At 39.5% G+C, this 24814-nt stretch overlaps 1 protein-coding gene across 1 annotated transcript; it reads right to left on the reverse strand.

The window, feature by feature from the left end:
* Positions 1-952: 952 nt before the first annotated feature.
* On the reverse strand, positions 953-24202 carry TOPBP1 (DNA topoisomerase II binding protein 1). The gene is made up of 28 exons (XM_066556031.1): positions 24186-24202; positions 23776-23863; positions 23051-23185; positions 22359-22502; positions 21647-21828; positions 21333-21526; positions 20390-20569; positions 19306-19475; positions 18595-18758; positions 17421-17668; positions 16814-17133; positions 15842-16014; positions 14592-14803; positions 13725-14014; positions 12817-12990; positions 11797-11906; positions 10645-10768; positions 10158-10304; positions 9584-9680; positions 8789-8981; positions 7752-7978; positions 6525-6688; positions 4850-4964; positions 4166-4329; positions 3126-3266; positions 2146-2235; positions 1533-1694; positions 953-1192 (listed from the first exon to the last, which is right to left on the reverse strand). The coding sequence occupies exons 2-28, from the start codon at positions 23854-23856 to the stop codon at positions 1049-1051; spliced, it is 4545 nt and encodes a 1514-aa protein (XP_066412128.1). The 5' UTR covers positions 23857-23863; positions 24186-24202; the 3' UTR covers positions 953-1048.
* Positions 24203-24814: the final 612 nt, after the last annotated feature.

Consider the following 24814-nt stretch of genomic DNA (forward strand, 5'->3'; position numbering starts at 1 on the left):
TTGTGGCTCAGTCTTGGATCTGCAACAAATACCGATGTAAACCCTTTCTAGAAAACAGTATTCAGCAGCTAGAAAATACACATAAAATACACCCTTGCCTTCAAAACAAAAAAGAGGTAAATTAAATAGGCTTCAGTGTTACATGTATTCTTCCAGACAACTCCACTGGTCCCGTGCAACCGGATGCCGTGCTTTTCTATTCAAACAGCCTGTAGTAATTCCAGCTGCTTAAATACAGCTCTTCAGGTTCCATGAGAACACTTTTGCCTAGACTAACACAGTGCACTCACATACATGAAGCTCTGTAAATACAGATCCAGAGCCACTGTGACTGAAAAGGTCAAAGACTTTGTCAAATATTCTGGCTGTCTGACCAAGAACATTTCCAGCTGCCAGAAACTGAAGTCTTTGTCCGGCTCTGGTTCCTGTCACAGATTCAAATAGAGAACATGGTCAAGACAAACTTCACCACTTGGGTAACAGAATTGTTTCTACAGTTGCTGAGCAGATTCATTAGCACTCAGGATGGCAGCAACAGCACCTGTAATCTATAGAAATAATTTACTATGCTCTCTGTTAGTACAAAAAATTTACAAGCCGGTTCTTTTTGTTCGATTTGCCTCTTCCCTTCCAATAGAAAATACCAAAAGATGAAAAAATAATGTAAAAATCTAAGTCTATTACTATATGGGAAATGCAATGGAATTTTCATCAATTGGTATTTTCCCCACAACACACAGATAAAAGATGTGATAAGCATTTTACAAATGATTTCTGAACTATTATTATACAACTGTGTCTACAGACAAAATCACTAGTCCAGTGATGGGATAGTTGGGACAAGGTAAAGTATGTTTTGGATGAATTCTTGCCATAGTTTTAGATGCTACCGGTTACCAAAGCAATCTTTCCTATAAGCATAATTGCAAATTTATTTTAATCTCAGGACAAATTAAAAGTGAAACTCAAAGCTTTTAATTTTTTGGGCAAGAATGAAAAAATATAAATATGAATTTTAAAATGTACAAATTAAGATCAGAGAATATGCTTAGTGTATTCTGGATCGCTTGACTCTGCTCATTTCTGCCAGTGCTTTTCTTTTCTGGGATGATCCAATTCCAAGATCTGAGTTATTCTGAAGGTAAGACTCAGCTTCTGGCAAGCAGTAAGACTCCATAGGGGGAGGTGGATCCTTCAGTAAAGAAAGAAAAAAAGAATGGGTCAGCTCAAGACGAGCAGCTTCTGAGATAACAGAAACAGCTCATTGGTTGTCTAAAACTCAAACAACAAAACATTACACACCTACATTTTAAACATGTTTTGCAAGCAGCTCACTACCCTGCAAGAGATCCCGCTGCCAGCACCAGAACAAGTCATGTTAGAGCATAAATTTGAGGCCACAGATCAAAGCCCTCAGCACAGGTACTTTGTGGCAAGAGTTTCTGGCAAAGGAGGCCCGTGACTAGTAGAGCAGCCATCCCCTGCAGGGGGCTGGGGCAGTGTGGAAGGTGGGGAGCCCTGGCTGTGCCCACCTGGATGAGGTAGTCAGCGATGTACTCAGGTTTGAGGCAGTTCACTCCCTGGGCTGCTGCCTCTGCCACATCCACCCTGGAGTCATCTGGCTTCAGCTTACTGAAGTCAGCAAAGAGGTGAGTTGCTTCTTTAAAGAGAGATGCAGAATGGCCAGAGAACACCTACAGACAAAACACGAGCCACAAAAGTTTAGTTGTGTTTCTTCCCCAAGACAAATGCAGTTCATAACCTTTAATTTCACTCATCAAACTAAGAGAAACCAGTGGGAAATCAAATACCATTCACAGCTGCATTCTGTACCATCACATACCTGTCCAAAAGGGTGATCCTTCCCATCAGAGCAGGGGACAGAAATTCTATCCTCAATTCCCACCAGGAGTACTGACTTGTGTAACCTCAGACAAGCTGCTCTGCCTGACCACTTGCAAAGTGAAGATGACAAAGCTTTTTCCTCCCACCCTTTGACCATGTCTCAGCTACCCTGTGTAAGCAATTTTGTTCATTAAGATGTTTTACTCACATGAAAAATGCCCAGCACAGAGTTAAACAGAAAGAAAAAAATAATTAAACAACATATATGTATTTCATTGTTTTTTTCAATCAACTACGTACTTTTGCTCCTCCTGACTGAAGAAGGCGCCTGAATCCTGCTTCCTTGGTTTGGTCAACATTCAGGATCACTTTCCAGCCACTGAAAGCTCCCTAGATAAATGACAATTCAGTCAAAAGTATGCCAGTACTGGAAAAGTACAAAGATTTGATGGGTCTTCAGATGAAGACTTGCAATTACCCAGTTTTGCCTTTAAGTATGCATGCCAGAAAAAAATCCACACAACATACAGCTACCACTACCAGCCCCCTCTAAGGGAAGACCCTTGCAGAGAGTGCTTTCCAAAACACCAGACAGCGTGAAAAATGTATCTTAAAAAAACACCAGTTACTTGGAAACATCTTCCCCAGTTCCCCCAGCATGCACTTGGTTACAGTAACAGCACAGAGGGCCAACTGGTGGCCTCCTAGGAACACTCAGTGTGGTTTCCACATAGGCGAAGGGTGTGGGGGATTTGTTACAAGCATTCCTTTTAAAAAGGTTACTGTAACACACACACCAGATTTTTCCCGCCATAATTGAAACACAATCTTTCAATGAAACCTCAACTGCAGTGCCTGATTTGAGAGGAGTTGAAAGGCTTTGGGGAGTTCAAGTCTCACTTCCAAAAATCTCACTGAAAGACTATGAAAGCAGTAACCAGTTTTGGTTTCCTAGCAGTGCTGAGTTAGGTTAGCTCTCCAGTCAGAGCTCTGAAGAATAAACATCATCTTCCTGGCTGAGGGACATTTACTTACATAAGTAGCCACATTCCAGCCTTGCAAAACACGAACAGTGGTTCAGAGGAGACTAAGACTTTTAATATACCATCACAGAAACTTTTTTAAAAAACAAAATTACTTAACTAGAATATATCAAGCCAAAACATTTTGTTATTAATAACAAGACAGAACCTTCCCCTGACAGTGAAGTTTTTAGTTTCTTGATGACAATCCCTGTCCATCTACATTGTACAGCTCACATTACAGGATTATCTATATACCTCAAAAACACCCGTTTCTTGCTTCCCTTTATGAATTTTTTTCCTCCACCTCATGGCTGCCAGTGCTAGTTTCTTCTGGTTTACATTGATTCCAGACAAAACATTAAGTATGGAGTTACTTCCCCACTCATAGTCTTCTTCCTGAAACAATCATAAGCTTGAATTACAGAGCAGTCCTTTACAAAGCCAACTTTACCAGCAGAAAAATAGATTTTAACAACCCACACCAAATAGAAAATAAAAAAACATGAAACAAATCCCATCTCACACTAGCTATATATATGGATTTTATCTAGCCAAAACAGTTCTAGGTAGAATTCAAGATATGGCTCTGAATTGCACATGTTTATCTAAATTAACTCATGTTTTCTGTGACATCAAGTCTTGCACACAACCTGATTCCTCTTGCAGTTACATCTACAATAGACTTCAACAGCAGGACAAAGCATCTCACTACAGTGGATACCACTGATTATATTTCTGCAGTATCTTCCAAAACAATTAAAGTTAGTTTTAATATATAAGGATATGAGGCAGCTTATAGCATTACTTTAAAGTTAGCCTGCTCAATGTAAAAGAACTGTCTGGCCCAGGAGAAGTGCAAAATTAACAGTTAGGAAGGCATCAGAAGAGGTAGAGTTCAAAAATATTTACGTACATGGTTGTAAAATGAAATAATTTAAAAATAATATATGTTCATTTATTGAAAGAATCAAGATTTTATTCCTGGTTTAACAAGAGCCATGTAAATTTAGCTGATAACAGTGAGAATTTACCAAAAGATATTCAAAGACTCAATTTTAAGAAACATAAAAAGCGTAGGTATTTCATTTATCTTATATTAGCAGTTTGGTGCAGGGCTAGTTTTCAGACAAAGGTGGCCAAAAACCTCTCAGATTTTGGATTCTCTAAAACTCCCACGGCTTGGGCACCCTAAATTAGCAATTGGTTTTGTGAAATTGTCTTTCCCTAGTAGTGCAAAACAAGAATAAATGCAAAAAGGTAAAACACACTCATGACCTAGTGCTAGGGTGACGTGCCTGAACAAAGCAGCCAGCTCCTCTGCACGCCTCCAGGTAGGAGCGGTGAAGCACCCACTTTCCAGCTGCCATCGAGGCCAAGAACTTCTCATTCCGAAGAGGATGTCCCACAACAATGTGTGTGCAGCTCGGATCAAAGTACTGCTTCTCAAGTACTATTCCACCTTGAATTGAGGAATGAATTGCATTCAAATTATTTAAGCATCATGCTGCGCACAGAAAGGATCAACTCTAAGTGAGAATTATTTGAATTCAGACAAAAACTCAGCTCAAATTTACATGGAGAATATTGTCATTGAATTGACATGGGCAGAAGCTGCTAGGGAGGGAGAAGCAACCAGGAAAGAGTGGCTCTGTAAAATGCCACAGAAACACAGACAGGAATGAGAGACCAGAAGAGAGCCCATCCTGGGCACTCCCAACAGTAAAGAATGAGGCTGTTGTAAAAACAGCTAAAAGAAAACTGGCAGAAGACAAAACCATTGCTGTTTTATGGCAAAGCTGATCACTCACATAATAATAACACTATATTCAAAGAATTGCTCACAAGCACAGAAAGCCATAAATTTGAGACCTCAAATCTGATGAGTCACTAACAGAAGCCCTTTCTTCTCCCAACAAGCCACAGCTGAGCAGACACATACAGACACATACTATTCTTTGCATTTCACAAATATCTGGTACCTAATTTCTCAATCAGATGGCAGTAATCAATTCTTTCTTGAGGATTAAGAGAAGACAGCTGAAATTTACGGAATTTTTCTGTTTCTTCATCAGCCTTCTCATCTTCGGTAACAACCTAGAAATACGGTAACAGATTTTGAAAATATGACAGAACGATTAGGTTGACAGCTGACTAGTTCTCTGCCAAATATGCTAGGTTATTTATATATTAAGTTTTCTTTTAGCTGGGAAAAGCAGAACCAAACCTGTCAGTCACTTGACAAAAAGCTTGGATCTTATCATATTATCCTTAGGCTCTTGCTTGAACATCCTCTTGGTTCCCCCTTTCTTCAGGGCACAGCTGAACTAATCTGTCATAACAACTAATCCTTCATTCACATCCATGGAAGCCAGGTTGAACACATGAAGAAATCAGCACTGATTTATCACACTCCCTCATTCATTCACTTTCAGTCAGGTCAGAATACTATACTTTTTGAGGGTCTTGCCACTAAGATGGCACGCTATGCCTCTGAAGACACACAAATGCTGAAACTTTGAGCATCAAGTGACACTGCAGGTGAGACTATAAGCTCATTTTCCTTTCCCTCTCCAAGTTCAAAATAAAATAGAATTTTAAACCAGGTTTGTCTGGTCAGCTGTCTGTCTCTGCCCAGACACGCGTAGGGTGGTTCTGGGGCGGCCCATGCTTCAAAGGACGAGTCTGGACTCTTCTGTTTTTCGGTCTTCAGATTGTTTATTATTTCTTATCTACAGAATTTTCTTTCTGCCCAACAGAGGTCTGACCTTCAAGGCAGCTAAGAGCACTCTGACTACCCACGGGGCGGTCATGTCTTTTTATACTAAAAACTACGTATATCATATTTACCATTATTTCCTAATACCTTTCACCCATATTAGCAAGTGCACCTTCACCATGAACCAACCTTCAAGTGCCAACATCACTACAGAAAATGGAAGACAAGAAGAAGAAAGAAGAAGGACGAGACATGCTCTGATCCTTCCATCTTGTTTCTATAACCCCCCTGTACTAGAAACTTTAAAATTTATATTTCACCCTGTAAATATATCTTTCTTGCACCATTCACTCCCAAGTGAGTCTCACGTCCTCAAACAGGTGTCACATCCTTAGAAGGATTGAAATCAAGCTACTAGATGCTCCTGGCAACATTCCAGGATTTCCGAGCCCCCCAAGGGTTTTCTCGGTAACTCTGGACATCCAGAGTGATGTGCTGAGTTCCCACACAGGTTTTGGCAGAGAAATAATTTCCCATTTGTATCTAAACATAAAATTCCAGATATGACCAAAGAAACAAAGGCCTAAATTTTTTTCTGTCATCCTAATATAGCTGGAGGAGTTCCAAGTAGTACACATAGTAATTCTTCATTCCAAAGCCTGCCTTAGCATCCCAGCACTAACTAATGGGACAAAAAGCTTCATTTGTCTAAACAAACAAGCTTCATTTTTTTTAATATTATTTGTTAAAAATCTCAAAGGAAGGGGGAGTAATGAAAATAATAGAAAAAAGAGAATAGAACTGTACAAAAGTAATCCACCTCAAGATTTTAACTCCAGATCTGCACATTTTATATTTATCATTAAATTCAAAATTTCTTTAAGTATAACTGCATCTCTCAGAACACATCATCATAAATACTTTTCCATTTGACAAACCTTTTCTTTGGGCTCTGGTGCCACAGGAGGGTTAGCCAAGGGGAAAGCAATGCTGGGTGCCTGTGGAGTAGGGATCAAGTTATCCTTAACTGGCGTTTCGGGATCTCTACACATGTGATTGAAAGGCTGAAGAATCCCATCTCCATGCCCAGCCTCAGGAACAGCTGTGAAAGTAAAGTGGTGTTGCATGACTTGCCTTTGGAAGAATAAAATTATGTATAAAGTAAAAGATATAACAAAAACTAAAAACCCCCACAATTGCTGCTACAGCATGTACAGTTATATTTCACCTGCCTTTCATAAAGATGCTCTTCCTTATACCACAAACCACCAACAGCAATATTGCAATCATGTTCCTGAATGCCTTGCAAACACCTGAAAACCTCAAATGATCTGATTTCTTTGGCTAAACTGCACTGATTTGGTTGAATCAAAAATCAGTTGAATGGAATTATATAATTTTCTTCAACCTCCTCTAGGACAAGGTCAGTTTTCGGGAAGACTGCTGCCACAGAAACTCTGCAAGTAGACTGAGGAAAGGAGTTGGTGGCAGCAGGGAGAGAGAAATAAAGGATTGTCCTATCACAGAACAGAAAGAAAGCAAAACAGATGAAAAAACATCTGGTTTTGGTAGAAAAGGTATGTTGCTTCCTTAATCCTAGCAACAGATTTCAGACTTCAAGAACAGGGAACATAAATAAAGTATCTTTACCAAATGCTGACCCAAGCATGTCCTTCAGTAACTTGACACATCTTGGTTTTTTGAGTCCCTGAGATCAACTTGTACCCCAATTTTTCACCTATAAATATTTCCACTACAATGGAAAAGATTTTGCTCATGGTATTCCAATTAGAATTCCACTCTACTTACCTGTGGGGTTACCTGGAAGCCAGCTGTGGTTCAAAAAAACAAAGAAATCAAAAGAACTTGGAAAATTTTATCAAGTCTTTCAAGCTGTTGGCATTTCTCTGGAGCCACAGCAGTCTATTTTTAGACAAGCACTGCCTTGGTGTTTGACCACAAATGAATGGGAAAGCTTCACTTTAAAAAACAGCAAAACATAATGGAGCTCAACAATGTGAAATTGTATTTTTGGCCTTTGAGAAATGCCAACCATGCTCACTTTTTTTCTAAGTAGAACTCAAGTACTACTTTGTATTTTAGAAGTCCCAAAGACCAAATGGATGCTATTGCACCGAACAAGGATATTGCATTTGTAACTTTACCTATACCAGCCATCTCTGCATCAGGTACAGATCCTTTGAGGGCAGACTCATCTGTGTTTTTATTGGTGTTACTCTGACCTTGCTCAAGGTACTGAGAGGGACTATTAGGCCACTGAAGGTTGCTGACAAGTCTTGCTCTCTCTTCCCTTGCAGTAGGATCATCCCAAATGATCTGCTCGCTCTGGGATGGCTCTGTATTTAGATCTGCCAGTGCCTGGCGGGACTGCCTAAGGGAAAAACCAAGACACCTTACAGACTCATTTTACAGAAGAATTCCACTCTAGAAGGCAATGTGTTAATGATCACATCAACTGCAGAACCCAGGTGACCTCATTATTAGAAATTATGGCTGGCAAAGGGGAAAATTTCACTATAGAAGCTATTCTAGTACCTTGGCTTTATGAACCTAAGTGTCAGCACGGCTGAAAATGGGCACCCAAAATACGAGTAGAAATTTTTTATTATGTGCATATTAATAAGTTATTATAAAATCAGCATACCTTACTCTTTATTAAGCCTATTTATTTGCAAATAGGCACCAAGCTAAATGAATTATTTTGCAAGGGTTCCATTACTGTCTTATTGAACATCAGTATTGATGGAGTTCAAATCCTATTCTCCATTTGGAGAGAAAAGAAAAATAAAAGAGAAGAAACATTCACAGAGGTGCTCTGCAGTAATGCCTACTACTTCTTTATGACCTATTTAAGCATTCATATACATTTTCTTCAAAAGCTATAAGAACACTAAGGAATCTGAGCAGATGGAAAATAAGCCAGTTCAAAACCTGAACATTAAAACCAATCATACTAGTCTGGTTTTTATAAAAAACAAAAGATACCCACTATGGATTAAGACAATATTCTGACTTTACCTAGCACATCCAGTTAAAGATTCTGAATTGCAGGAGAAGCAACTCAAGCACATCAGTAGAAACAGACAATACATTTGAAAACCCCGGAGACCTATTCAAATTTCAATGGATGTCTAAATACATGGAAGGACAAAACAAGATACATTTAAATACAAATCCATACCTTAGAGCTTCCAAGACCCTACTGCGGCCATTTCGCACAGACCGTGCACTATCGGGAGTGGCTGGAGAGCCATCAAAGCTGCTCCTTGAAAGGGATCCTCTTTGCCCTTGTGGTTTCACTAGTGATGTGGCAGACATGAGCTCCTGCAGCTGCCTCTGGAAGTTCTCCCTCATTTCTAGTGCTTGGGTTAAAACTTAAGAGAAGAAACAAAACTCATACTACCACAACTCTTATACTAAAACAAGTGAAAAGTATACAACTACTCACTGTTTCAGTGAAAACTGAAATTCCAATCAACCTCCCTCCTCTACCAGGACCAAGATTATACATTAAAAAGAGGAAAAGTACTTGGGCAAGAATATCAAGGAAAACTATATATGCCCTAAGTCACCTATTCTTAGACACAAGGAGAAATCTCCATCTGACTCAGTTCTGAATCGCCTCTCGCAATCTAGCTTAGATGCATAATAACACATTTAATTACATAATATATACTCCAAACCAAAAATCTGTTACATTAATGATGAATTTCAGTGTTTTAAAAACAAAGAAATGGCAATTAGGTATCTTCCAATGACTAATCATGATTTTCTTGTGGGCTGTAAAGATCTTTAAAAGAGAGAGGAAAACCCTTTGCTGGCATCCAGCAGCAATAAAAGCTAGCTGTACTTGACCAGTATATTAATATGCTACCTGAAGTTTCCAGATCTTAGCATTCAGCACCTGGAACTGCAAAGGCTCATATTGATAGTTTGATAGTCCATAAATATTCTGAAAATATCAATTTACATTTACCTCCTTTGGATTCACTTGCTACAATTTGTTCTTCCCCTACAGTGACTGTTTCCTTTATTTGGTCAGTAGTTACATCATCTTCATCCTCTGGAATAATCTAAACCAATGAAGACAAGCAGATTTCTCAAACACCATTTTTTTTTCTTTTTAACCATGTATGACACTTGTAAAATTCTGAAGATCATTAATCTTGCCTTAGAGTAAATCTAAGCTTTCTGCTACTGCAATGACAGTAGAACAGTGAACAGTAGCATGGATGACAATTCCAATTCTGCAATCTTAATGTCTACCAAAGCAAGTTCACACCTTGGATCTCATTAACTAAAAGAAAAGATATCTTTTCAAATCTGGAAAGCAAATGCTGAAATGCCTGAGTATTTCTCCATCACCCTAGAAGATGAATATTACGAATGCAGAAAAACCTTACAGAACATCTGCAATAGCTACCATTAAACAACTAGCTAAACCTGATTCAGGGCATTGCTGAATTAGTATCAATGTTTTTATTACTATGTTAATATAACTATTAACTGGATTCAAATCATGGCACACACATTGCTATCACACACCATACCTCATTTTCCTCTGCTGGTTTTCCAGTTGAAAGAAAGGAGGAAGAGGAGAGCCTGATGTCTTGCGCTGCACTGATGTCCAGGCTCATTTTGGGATTGTAAGTGTGAGGAAATAGAGATTCAGGAAGCCATTTACATTCTTGGGCACTCTGTAATAACACCAGTTAATGAGAGAAAGATGAGGAACTGACTGACATAAAAGAAACTTCACACCTAAACATAAGAAAAGTACAATAAAAACACTGTCAAAAGAAGTACTTCACACAAGGGGAAAAACATGGTTGACATTCTGGGAAAAATATAGCAGAAGTGTTCAGTGGGAGAGAATTTATTTTCTCCTTATGGAGAACAGTGTAAATGTACATCAGTGAAAAGAGATCACTCAATTTATTAATTCAAAGCAGGATGCAAAACCCACAGCCATATTTTGGAGGTTTTAAGCCTCCATTTAATTTTACTTGTAAATGGGGAACAAAATAAGCTTCATACCTCTAAAAGCCAATGTTCTGAAACAATATGTATACCCCGTTCTTTAACAGATTTGTACTCCTTATTGTTATCATTCTGTCCGCCCTTATAGATGAAGTGTGTTACTGTTTCATCAAAGCACCATCTGGAAAAGAGAACAAAATACAACTTGAAGATGGAATTTCTATCAAAAAGTATCATAAATCCAGCTCAAAAAATTGTTGCTTTGTTCAAGTTAAAGTAATTTTGCCTATTTTGTTATGCCTCAATAAATAATGAGCCCACTTTCTTTGACAGAAAAGACAGCATTAGGTTTCATGATAGCACAACTTCAATGTGTTTTGAAAGCATTCCTGAAGAAAACTAAATGGGATAAACATATGGAACGGGGTTTTGCTACATGTTTTGTTTTTAGTTAAGTAGAATTTTAAAGCAGTTTCTGAAAAGAATGTGTGATCCAGGACAAGAGCTTTTTCTTTTGTCATATTGAACTGCAAGTGAAATACTGATCCTTGAAGCTCAAAATAAACAAAAATGAGGACTGTTAATTTTTAAACTGATGAAAACAAGTATTTTCTATCTATCCAAGTACCTTCAGCATTTCTAAGGCACTACCAAACATAAGGCTAACCTCCTTCACACCATGAATAATAACACATATAAAAGTCAGTAGCAAAACACATTTAGTGGAAGCAGAATTGTGTCTTAAATCAAAAATGTTAGTTTGTACTTTCTCTTCATGATAACCTATTTTTCCTAAGCTTTTCTAAGAACACTGACTTAGCCATGCTTACAATCAAGAAAATAACTTGTTTTGAGCCAGGAGACATACACAAATTCACATTAGATTCAAAATGTAGAATATAAAGCAAATGTTAAACCATCCAAAAGCAAAATTTCTTCAAACCCAAGGAGAAAAAAAACATCTGCAATTCAAGAAGACTTCTTGACAAACAGTCTTTCTGAGATGGATTTACAAAGAACATGGGGACTGGGGATGTGGCAGGGAAAAATGGCTTTATTTCACACTACAAGTGGATGACTTGTAATGGTGTTTAGGATGGTGAAATCTAATGTTTAGCTGTACCAAAAGGCATAATAAGATGCAAAGACTCAAAGTTATTAGAATTCACATCAGTGCAAAAGCTCAGAAGCCACTGTATTGGCTGGTACCTGTAGTCTGCTCCAAGAGAAGCTGCTACTGCATTCAGCTCCCTTTGCCTTTTATTAAGTTTTTTACTAACATATATAACAGCACCAGCTAGAGGCTTGGGCTCTTCTTCCTGGTCAAGCAGCAGGGATAAAAACAGAAGAGTCATGATTAGAAAGCTTCTGTATCAATAATAAAAATAGTGTAATATTTAGTGAAGCGCATGGTAAAATATACAGTGACAACAAAACTAAGAGAGACACACTTCCTCTATTTTTGATGGTCCCCTACCCATGCTCAAAACCCAGCATTATTAACATACCATGCACTAAGAATGACAAGACAAAGTTTCAGCCAGTCTCCCTAGAACATACTCTACTCCTTTCATCACTGAACACTGAAATTAAGGAATTCTGAAACCTGATGCTACTGAATTATTGCACTGTAGAGGAGTGAGAGAAGTAAGACTAAGGAGCTACAAAACAAGAAGTAGCAGCCTTCCCTTTCCAGAGGTCATTAGCTTTCTCATCCCTCCAAAAGTAAACAGTGCACTAACATGGCAATCAACACATAAATCCTCCCTTTCCTCCTATATCTTTTTGTTTTCTCTCACTTTTCTTCTCCTATTAAGGACAGACGAAGGCAGGAAAAGAAGACACATGCATCAATAAAGAACTCCAAACTTTAGTCCAAGACAAAATATCCAACCCTGTTTAGCTGGAACCTGATAATTTCTCAAGTGTTGTATCTTATTCCAATACTACGGAGTCTAAATTGGCACATATTTATATGCCATATTACTTAGCCACTGCTTAATATTCGAGACAGTAATGCAGATAGTAGAAAAAGGTTTTAAAATTCTTTGCCTTCCATAAGGAAATTCCTCTATCTTACATTCCTTTAACTGTCATTGAAGAACAAATAATCATATGAATTTATCACAAATAACAATTCACAAATTCCTTTGTAACTTAAATCATAAAACATAAAGCTTTTTCTTATTTAAACCTATGCTCCAGTTACTAAACCCCCGAATTTCCTACCACTTCTGGCTGTGCAGCAGCCAACTGAGGGCTGGCAGTAAGAGCTGCTGCATGAGTAGTGCTGCTTGCCAGTGCCAGTTTCAAGTTTCTGCCAATGACTTCGGAGAGAGGTGTGCTCAGTTTCCTGTTTCTTTGTTCAGGACCTCTAGGAGTTCCCAGAGCTTCCAGAGCATCCTACCAAAAAAAAGAAGAAACTGACTGCCTTTAATGAACACCTTACAAAATTCTAACTCAAGTGCAAGTTTTGCAAATACTACAGTAGGACTTCATACTACTAAACCAGGACAGTAAACTACAGTTACCAAGAGCAACTGTAGAACCACTGCACAAATGCTGTACAAGGCAAACCCAATCTTAGAGCCTGCAGAAGCAAAACAAGGAGACAACAGTTTATTAATCTCTCTGTTCACTGTGATCACTGAGAACTGCCCTCAATGGAAAAGCCAGTGACCAAACCCAGGTATTCCTAACCCCAACCAACTACTTTAATGTACTTGCACCTTGCTCTAAAGCTATTACATTAAAACATACCATCAAAGTAGCATTTTATCAAAAAATGCAAACACTTCTTTACAAATACGTGGAGCAATTCCAAGGTGCCTTGTCACATTTATCAGTTTCTAGACTGGATACTGTCTGAGGTGTAGGACACATAAGCATATGGTGCAATAAGCACAAAGAGCTTTGCTAAGGACTTTACAACACTTACTATTCAATAAATTTAGTCCACAGGCCATTAACTAAACTATATAAATAAACAAGCCAGTTTTCCTGGCTTTGTTCAAAAGGGAAAGTCTGTATGTGAACAGCACAAAAATGGGTAAAAGCACAGGTTTCTGTGCTGTTTAAAGATTATGCACATGTTAAATAGTACTGGCCACACAGATTAAAAAGTTTTCAAAAATCACCTTCACATCAAAAGAAGGCTTGAAGATCTTGTCTTCGGAAAGAAACTTCGATGGTGTGTCAAGATTTAAAGATGGTTCTTTCTGAAGTGGTCCCCCTTGTGCAACAGGAGTTGTCTTTCCAGTATGATGAGAGATTACAGCTTGGAAAGCTTTACTCTGAAACCTGTTGATATCAAGGGGGGTTACAGGCCCTTTTTTTCCAGCTTCAAGAATATGAATAGGCTGTTCCAAATCAGGAGATTTAACAGTCGCTGGTGTCTTGATAAGCCGAGTAATGAAACTGTCCTTGTCTTTAAAATAAACAAAGAAAACATAAGCAAGTAAACTGGTTTTCCATTTGAACACAGACCCCACATAGTCTTATTTAACCAGCAACCATGAAGAACTGAGGAGAGGGGCATCAAATCATTGCAGACTAATAAGTCTGAAGTCCTAAGATGGATCTCTAATCAATTCTCATGTAAGCTACAGAGCAGCATACATGCTGAAAAGGACAAAGTTGCGACACTAAGCTTGAATCCCAACTGACTGATAACCACAAGAGCCCACTGGCTCCACGAGATTTGCAGCAAACACACAATATAATTTCTGTAATCACTACTCAACAGCATGGTTGCATGTACAACCTGGTCTAATGGAAAGTGTCCCTGTCCATGGCAAGGGGTTGGGACTACATGATTTAATGTCTCTTCAAACTCAAACCAATCTACATATTTGTACGTTGTACTCAACCAATCTTTATATTTGGAAAAAAATCCTTTAGCTCTAATACTTTGAAAGAAAGAAAATTTCATCACACCTACCTTCTTTATCGTGAACAAACAGTACAATGACACAATTATATCCCCTAACTTGCTAAGAACCAACCTTCAGCCTCTGTATTTTCAACCAAGAACTTGCTTTCATCTGCCCTCTTTCCTGTCCTTGCAGACTGCAAAAGCCAAGCTACAGTGACTGCTGGCAAATTCCACTTCTTTGCAGCTTCATACTTGGAGCCGTTCGGTTCTCTCACCACAAGATGGGTGCTGGCAAACATGCCTTTTTTCGCACTGGCTTTCCGCACAAAGAATTCTTGGACTCTACAATTAGGTTGATAAAACATTCTTTTAGTTATAAACAGCATTAATCTAGGGCACATTTATACTATTATAAATTGTATTCTCACAATAGAAGAAGAACCAAAAGAAGTAGATATTTAAGGCAACCCACTTGGCACTTTACAGCCTAACCTGCAGAGAGGAAAAAAAATCCACAAATACCCCCCAAATAACCCCCAAAACAACAACAAAAAAAATGTTACACAGTAATGTTTCACTTCTACCAGCATTGAAAACAGTATTTTTCATACTCCAGCAAGCCTCCAGCAATATCCCATTTTCAAATCCTATGCTGAGCCTAACATTCTTCAGCAAGATGAATGGAACAGGCTTGCTTCCCCTCCAGAGTCAACTAGCATTGCTTCCAAATAAACAAGTTTTCTTTATATTAGAGTTTTTCTCTTATCATCTATGATACAATCTTACAAAAAGATGCCAGGATTGAGAACTTATCAGCAAAGAATTTAGTTCAAACAGGCTACAAACCAGATCAAATGATACCTACTGTAAGCTACGCTATTTTGCCATGTCATGACTAAACATGCTTTTCTTAAAGTTTTTCAAAGATTTTTGTGAACTCTAAGCAAATAGAACACCATTTCTTAGGAGCTGGGATAGTGAATGGGGTTCACCATGCTTATGAGGCTGAGCCAGATAGTACTGAAGAGGTCCTTTCCTAGACAACCAAAGAGCAACTTGGAAGGCCACATCTGAAAACCTGACTTTCATTGATTGGTTCACGAGCAGAGTAAAAAGCTGCTAAGACTCAGTTACTGAAAAATAAGAGACTGAGCAAATTCTGGTAGAAATTAGACTGTGTGAGTACTGACCATAATTACTTAAAAGAGAGCAAAATTAAAGACCTATATAATGATGTCTCATTGCTTCAGCACCAGGTTTTGTAAATAGATGGAATTCAAAAGAGCTTTAACTCCAATATTTGTACAGAATAAATGAAAAGCATAATGACAGCACATTGGGTCTCGAAAGAACAAGGAGAAACTGTGACAGAAGAAGTACCTGGCTCCCAGCTGTTCTGCCAGATAAGCAAGGGAGTCTCTCTCTGCACCTGTGAACTGGCTAAAAGAAAGAACACAATCTTCCAGAGGGGTAGCTCCTTCCATTACCAGGACTGGTGTGAAAAGTGGATTGGATCGGAGATCTAAAAGGGCCTGCTGTTCCACGCACGTTATCTTCAAGAAGATGAAAGACATAAAAATGTCAATCAAGCCAAATAGTAACAAAGCCAACAAGATTTCAGCAACTCTACAACAGCATTTCTGGACTCAACAATGAGCAACTGTGCTTCCATCATCACACCTGAGACAAATTATTTCCCATTGGATCAGACAAACTCTTTTTTAGACCATGTCTATTTTGGCAAGGTTGACATACTGAAGCATTATTCAGAACTTTTCAGTTATTAAAGTTCCAACTCTGCAGGTTCCCATAAAGCTGGAGGTTTCCAGTTCAGTACATGATCTGAGGGTCTGTATAGATTTACTTCACAGGAAGTTACCTAATACTGAAAGCTGCTAACAGCAAGTAGCCTATATCATGAGCCTGCTCTTGCCAAATACAGTTAGCATTGATTTTTCAGCTATAAAGACTTACTCTTCTGCCACAAATTAAAAAAAAACACCTATAAAAAGCATGAAACAAACAAAAAATATCAAATAATTTTTAGTCAACTAGCTCCTTCTACAGTTCATTTAGACAGAATGCTGTCAGACCTCATATAAGCCTGGGTCATGACAATGCAGTCCTATTTAACAGTCATGTGGAAAATGAAGTGAAACAGATAAGAAACAGATAAGACACCCTACAGATGCAGAGGCTTTAATGAAGGTTTTGTTTAGCACATTTCAAATGAAATGATGCTGCTATCTCAGTATCTTTATATTTAAGCCATTAATAACTGCATTCTGACAAGACAAATTTCTAATAGAGATACCTGTTTATTTGGGAATTGAGGAAGTGAAACTCCCTTACCAGCCACGTATTTGTGACAACATCACCAACAGTTGCCTTCACAGTGCACCCTAATAAAGGTACCACAGCATAGTCTGCAATGGTTCTGCTTTGCAGTGGCAGAACTTCCCCAGCATTCTCCTTAATAATATCTGCAAGGCAGGACTCGTCCTCTTCACCAAAACCCAGAAGAAGAAATCTCTTCCTGAAAAATAAGCCTCCTTCAGCCAGTGCAGGAGACTCTGCCAAAGCCCCATTACAGACAGAAAGTTGATTCTCTCCTTGGGCAGTCGAGTTAGTAACATCACTGAAGGTTCTGGATGTCAGTTTTTCAACTTCATCTGAAAGAGTAAAGAAAAATAAAAAAGAATCAAGCATAATAATTGTTTGACAAGAACATCAAAGACAATCCAAAACAGTTTCATGAAGAAATTACAGAACTGTGCTGTTTTCAGCCAGGTTTTACTCAAAAACTGTTCCATATAGGCCTATTTAAATTTGAATTTTGACACACAAAGTAGAAGTTAACATATAGATGTGAATGAATTTTTAATAAGGAAATTCTGCAAGCTCAAATGCTAATTATGAGCAGTTAAATTTTCTACAGTATGCTGAGTGTAGAACATACCTAGTGCAGAATAGTTATCTGCATATTGAGAGAGGAAATCATCTTCAACAGTTTTCTGGTGCTTTATAATGTGCACAGCATCTTTCTTCAAGAGACTGGTTTTTTTGGGAAAAATTGACTTCATTCCAGGTTGTTCTAAAATTGGATTCTCTAACACCTGGTAGTTTAGAGGGATATAGTGCTCCACTGGACATAGACAACCTTTGCCAAATGACTCCAGCAACCACTTTGCTGTGACTATATGAGGCCTATAAAATAAAATGTTATAGAAACAAGTCACAGCAGGTTTCAGACCGAAAAAAACAGTATATACATACACAAAGTCTGTAACTCTAACACTAAGCAAGCTTTGGGCAATTTACAACCCTTAAAAGACTTTAATTCTTTCAGTCTGAGAACAGAGCATTTCATAATTATTTTCTATAACATAAATGATATCTGCCACTGCTGCACAGCCAAGTTCTTCCCCTCAATGCACTAATACACATTAACACCTCTTTTCACCAATAAAAACACTTGCTTTTCTTCTCGCTTTTCTACCCATGGCTACCCAAGATACAGTACTGAAAAGCACATGTGGACATACTTACTACCACTAGCTGTAAGTCTTCTCATTTAAATCAAGAACTACTTAGTAGTTTTAAATCAATATGTGATTTCAAAGAATCGTACAATGGTTTGGAAGAAAACTTAAAGGTCATTTAGTTCCAACACCCCTGCCATGAGCAGGGGACATCTTCGACTAGACTAGGTAGCTCCAACCTGGCCTTGGACACTTAAAGGGATGGGGCACCGCAGCTTCTCTGAGCAACCAGAGAAGCCTCACCACCCTCACAGTAAAGAATTTCTTTCTAATACCTAAATTAAACCTCCCCTCTTTCAGTTAAAGGCTATTCCCCTCTGTCCTGTCTCTTAATGTCCTGCCAAAAGTTCCTCTCCACCTCCCTTGCAGGCTCCCTTTAGGTCCTGGAAGACCACCACAATTAGGTCACCCCAAATCCTTCTCAAACGAATCCTCTCAGCCCACCTTCACAGTAGAGGTGCTCCATCTCTCTGACCATCTTGTTGGCTCTCCCCTGAACTCACTCCAACAGTTTGATGCCTTTTCTGTGCTGGGGACCCCAGAGGTAGAAAAGAAGTGTAACTAGACCTTAAGCAATATAGTTACCACAACCTGTGAGCCGTCTTGTCCAGAAAGTGTTTCAGCTCATCATTATTTTCCCCCACAATGACATGAGTAACATCTTCATTAAGTTGATTAAATCGAACGCCACCACCACAATTAATAAGCCTTCTCATCTTGTCCAACTTCCTGCCACTGAAGCCACAGAGATAGATCTACAAAGAGAACAGAGCAACATATAAAGCCTTAAAAATGTAAAAAAACCCAAAAACCCAAAACAAGAAAAAATAGAATTTTTTGGTATAATTTGTTTCAACTCCTGTAGAAGACAGAAAGTAGTGCTGCAGCTTCTGAGAAGCAGCAAAAAAAATTAAACATTTATAAAGATTAATTTAGCTTTGCAAATTAATCTTGCAGAGTCAATGTTTACTAATAGAACCCCTGAAATTGCATAAACAAAAAAAAACCCCAAATAAACCCACACATTAATTCTAGAACCCATTCACTCTAATGCTTAAATACAGATGCCTACAAATGTAAATTTTTATACTTCCACTACATTTTTAGTATAATTATAGTCACACACACAGATAGGTAGACACACACACACACACACACACAAGCACACAGACACAAAATAAATCTGGTATTTGTTGCTGACCATGGAAACGATTTACTCAAGCAGAAAGTGCCAGTGCTTCAACATAGTTGCTTTTGCATTGTTAAAACTGAACATTTCAAAGTATACAACGTTAAACATACTCGACACCCATCTAACAAATCTTCAGCGGCTTGAAAAGAACTTATGTCCAGGTTTTCCAGCTCATCAGAAACAGGATCCAGTCTGCTGCTCATAGCTGAACTACATGCAGTTTCATGAACACCACTCAAATTGATATTGGAAATGTGGCTGACATCCGAAAAGGCATGATCTTTAAACAAAAATAAAATTAAAAAAGAAGGCATAAGATTTGGCTCAGCTCTCTCTGCTGCTTCACTAAAAAAAATACAGACTTGCCACTTATGATTTTGTGGTGCTATAAGGAAATGTAAAGTTTGAAAAATGAAAAATACTAGGTAAGTAAAACCTTTGCTAAACCAAGGAGTTTCTTAACACACATATTGAGCATCATCTTACTAAGAAGAGTGCTGATACATCTTCTGTTTATTTCCTAAAGGATGGTACCCATGACACAGCATCCAGTGAGACTTGTTTTCAAAGCTGTTATTCCAATTTTGTGGACACCTAGTAGAAATACTTTTTAAAATTAAACAGGTCTCTCTTTATTGTAGAGAAATCAACTCTAATATAAGAGGAGTCAGCATCGCATGGATGCACATTAAAGCTGGTTATATCTTTTAGGCTACCATGTGTGCTACAAAATACTTTTAACTGTCCTTCTGTTATTAGCATGGAATAAATAAAAGCAGATGTATAAAGAAAAATTAAATAGAATATGATTATTAAAAACTTATTTGTTCCCCCCCACCCCTAAGACTGTTGTAAGATTAAACTCATTATAAACACATGTTTTAAACTTAAATTTACGAACAATTGTGCTTTTGTAGGACTTACAAATATACACCACTGGTTCTCAAGCAGACAATCAAACACCTAATTCAAGTTTACTTTTTTAACAATCATCCACACATTTCAAGTCTGCCCATGTTGGACTATTCTGTGTGCATAAAAGCAATCTGTTATATTTTAAGCTTAAACTGAATCTAGAACCCAAACTATCAAACCACTATTTACAAAAGCAAGCACTTATCTCAAAATAGTTCTTCATCCTTAATACAAATGTTTCCTACATCATTGAAACACATTTTAAAATATCTTACTTACTAGGAGGCTTGCTGGTGTCATTTGTAGGTGTTGATGTACTGGGTGCATTACTCAGTTTTGATCCAGCCTCTATTTTATACATCGTCTCATCCTGACAGAAGCCTTTCTTGATGCTGTCAGAAAACCACTGCACAGACACACAGTGCACATTCCACTTTTTGGCACATTCATACTTCTGACCTTCCAGATGAAAACAAAATTTTAAAAAAGTCACAATCATTAAAAGACTAAAGCATCAATTATCAATTGCTGAAAGATGGCTGGACATTAGGAAAATTTAGAAATTCAAATAACTGATTTTAATGGACAAATTATGTTATACTAGACTGTTGATAAGCTGCTTGTGCTGTAATTAGAGTAGAAAAATCTCATAGATGGCTAACCCATGCTATGACAAGGCATTAAAGAAACAAAAAGGGGAAAACGGCTTTAAAGCTTTCAAGCGCACAAACAAAAGGGGGAAAAGTCCCAGCATATTTCACTATAAGCAAAGAGAGGGAAATCAAGGTAAAAAAGAAAACCTTTCCTTTCTTCTCACAATAAAACTAAAATCCTTTCATCTTCGCAAGAGAAAGGAAAAGGAGCTTTCATTTTACCTTAGTAGGGAATTTGGAAGGCACAAAGAATAATCAGCTAAAAAACATCAGGCCGCAATCCAATTTCAATCACAGTACAAATTACGTCCTATCCTGCTCTCCCAAAAAATGTTTTTCTTTTCTTTATTCCCTCTAGGATTCTCCCTTTTCCTCTCTTTAAATGCCACCTATATCTCTTTAAAGCAAAGCAAAGGTGCCCTGTGTAACTCTTTCCATCAACAGTGATTCCCTAGAGAGAAGCAGTAACAGCAACACTGAAGCAGAGGCAGTTCAAGCTCCTGTGCTTACACCCCTTCACACTATTTCAACTCCAGAAGTCAAAACAGCGTTTATTCTGTCAGTTTTACCTTTTGGCTCTTGAACTATGAGGTGAGTGCATTCATTCATCTTGAGCTGCCCCGTGTACTGCCCACCGTGCTCAGCAGTGAGGCGCTGCACTTCTTTCCTGTCGGAGCTGCTTAAGCCAGTGACACAAATCGTGCAGCCAAGGAACACAGGACAGGCATAGTCTTCCATGTTAACATCAGTGTACCTCATCATGCTACAGGAATGAAAGAGAAAAAGAAGTTATTTTGCAAGTAAAATCAGCTAGGAAAAGAAATTAGTCTGTACATAAGAATTATTATTACCCAAAACAAAATCAGTTTTGTTTTTTTCATACCCTTGCTGAGACTTATCCCACAATGTCTTAACCCAAGAGGGAAGCAAAATAGGTTTCTTCAGGGAAGCAGCTACCAAGTATTTCTTGCTGCCAACTTCTCCAGCTATAAGATGAGTCACTGACACGTTGAGATCTCTGTATACACATCCACCCATCATTTGCACATATTTATGAACTTCTTCCTGGATGGGGAAAAAAACTAGAGAAAATCATCAGGAGAAAAAAGAACTTATATGACAATCATGTTCACCTTACACCAAGAACACGGATTTCAATTGTCCATTATTTCCTCTAAAAACTGTTCAAAAAATACTAACTAGATATATATGGAAGCCATAAAAATGCAACTGTAATCTCCATTTTATTTACACTTACGATAAGCTGAACATAATATATCTTAAATAAAAAATATATCTGAAATCTTAAGTAAACACATGGTAATTATGCTCTATGAGCAAAATTTTGCAGATGATTGATGTTTTAGGCAGGACTAGAAAAAAGGTATATCAGAATAAAGTAAACGTATATAAACATATGTGAGGTGCATTAATATGTGAATAAACTACACGTAGTCTACAAACTACAGAAGACTTGATGGATCTAGACACAGGCACAATAAGACACATGCTCTAGCTGCTGCCTTACTAATGAACCATACAAAGCAAGTATCAATGATAACCAGCTGAACAACCCATCCTTGGGAAGGCCTCACCCTCACGTCCTTCTCCAGGCTGGTACAGGACACTGTGACATCGGCCATGGTCATGTTGTACACCGGATGCTCGGCTCTCGGGACACACCGCTGTGACTGCATGCAGTACAGAACTACCTGTGGTCCAACAATCCTACAGCCAAGCTGCAATAAAATAACAGGAAAAGCACAAAGAAAGTAAGCAGAGGGTACATTGGCATCAGGAAGGCTTTCTTTGTCCCTGAATTCTGAAGAAGGCAGGGCTCTTGGTCTGTCCCTCACCTTCTCCTCTAGCACCTCCAGGTAGCTGACAGGTTTGTTTTTACTTTCAGTTCTGGATTTTCTGTACAATCCTTGTTGATTTTCTGGCCTCAGTAAAAGCAGCTGATGCTATGGCTATGGCCAAAGAATTCCAGCTAGCCTATCTTTGTCCACTAGACAATTTCTTGCAGATCAAACCAAATCATGTTTATCAGGAGATAAATAGTGTAAGACCCAGCTCAGGGACTCCAGCAGAATCAGAACTGGCCATACCATTTACTTTTCCAAATGTCTGAAAATAATCATTATGCTTTGCTTCATGCTGTATCCTAAATACAGGATGAAGCTCGCACTGCTACACTCAGTGCAGGAGAGAACGCGCAGGATCTAAGTATGGACATGAGTGCTTCTAAAAAGGAAAGAACAGAGCTCAAAGTTGCTGGGTGACATACCTCCTTGAGATGACTGAAACCCACGCCCCTGAAAGGATCACAAATGTAAAGTGATTTATCATTTTCTTTTATACTGAGTACTGTTTTCTCTTCAAGGATCTGGAGATGTTCTTCTGACTGGAATTCTTTTATAGACTGCGGGTAAATGATGCAAACAACAACATTTATTTAATTAGTAAACAATTAATAAAGAAGCAATCCTGTGCAAACTATGCAAGTGCACATCCTTGAAACAGCTCACAACAAAGCTACCATGCAAACAGGTATTGGCAGAAGAAAGAGCTAAAACATCTCACGGGTGTCCCCCTCATTCCCTTGAGTCTTCAGAATATTCTGACAAATACTTGGCACAGAGGCCTTCAGGACCTGATCCTGCCATACTGTGCCTTTGGCTCCCAACTAACCTCCCAAGGTGTAAAACAATGCACAATCTCCTTCCAAAGTTTGTGCTTAGATGAGTGACCACAATCCAGGCCTTTCAGGATACATGTGCCTTCCCTACATGCCACCGGGTTTTGAAATTGAAGCTATTTCATGAGGCTCTCCAACAAAACTGTTCTTGTTCAACAAGCTTTATTACACGCAAAGCACCCCTGCCATACAAAAAGCTTTATTTCCAGGTGTACACACGTAACTTAGCTTATTGTATGGCACACGCAGCTAACTACGACACAGAAATCACATGCCAGTTCACCAAGTTCACCCAGGTGACCAAACTCACTTACCTCGAGGGCTTTAGAAAAATACTCCGAGCTCCCGGGAGACTTTATGAACTTCACAAAAAACGGCTCCTTATTACTTCTCATCCTTCAACTAAGAAGCAAAACCCAGTGAGCGCCCTGACATTCCCGCCGCAGCCCAGAAGCTCTCTCGTCCCTGTCCCTGTGGGGCCACAGGCCCAGCACACGCCGCTCGGCACCAACTTCAAACGGGCACGGAGGGGCGGGGACTGGCCGGTCCCCAACCGAGAGACCCCTTCCCCACCGGGAGGCCCTTCCCCACCGGGAGGCCCGTTCCCCACGGGGCCCAGTGCCCGCACGGAGGGGTTCCTGCTGGGCACCGGGTGCTCGGCGCCCCCAACCCCCGACAAACCCAGACCCGGCCCCACCGCAGCCGCGCCGGCCCAGCCCCTCACCCGCGCGGGAAGGCGGCGGTGCTGGTACTGCGCAGGCGCGGGGCGAGATCGGCATTGGGGAGGCGGGGCGGGGTGGGGCTGAGGGGGCGGGGCCCCGGCGGATGTGGGCGGGGCGGGAGCGGGGGCTCCTCGTGGCTGCGCGCCCGCGCTCCGCCCGCAGGGGGCGCTGGGAGCGCGCGTGGGGGCGCGGGCGGGGCGAGCGCCTCCCTGAGGGCGGGCGGGGCCGTAGGCAGAGACGGGAGGGGAACTTCGGGAATCACAGATGGATAACGCATTGGGAGAGTCTTGGAAGAGCATCTAGCCCCAGCCTCCCCTGCCATGGGCAGGGACACGTCCCGCTGAATACCCTATACCCTATCCTGGCATTGAGCACTGCCGGGGATGGGGCATCCACAACCTCCTTGGGCAAGCTGCTCCTCACCACTGTCGCAGGAAAAAAATTCTGACTAATATCTAACCTAAATTTCCCCTCTTTCAATTTGTGCCCTATATATATTACTCTTTGTCCTATCACTGCACTTCCTGACTGTGAGTCCCTCTCTGGCTTCCGTGCAGGCCCCCTTCAGACACTTCATATTGGGTTTGCAAGGCCTGTTTTTTGGTAGCTGGGGTGGCTTCTCTGGACAGCC

Source organism: Molothrus aeneus, chromosome 1 (assembly GCF_037042795.1).
Source record: "Molothrus aeneus isolate 106 chromosome 1, BPBGC_Maene_1.0, whole genome shotgun sequence".
Lineage (NCBI taxonomy): Eukaryota > Metazoa > Chordata > Aves > Passeriformes > Icteridae > Molothrus > Molothrus aeneus.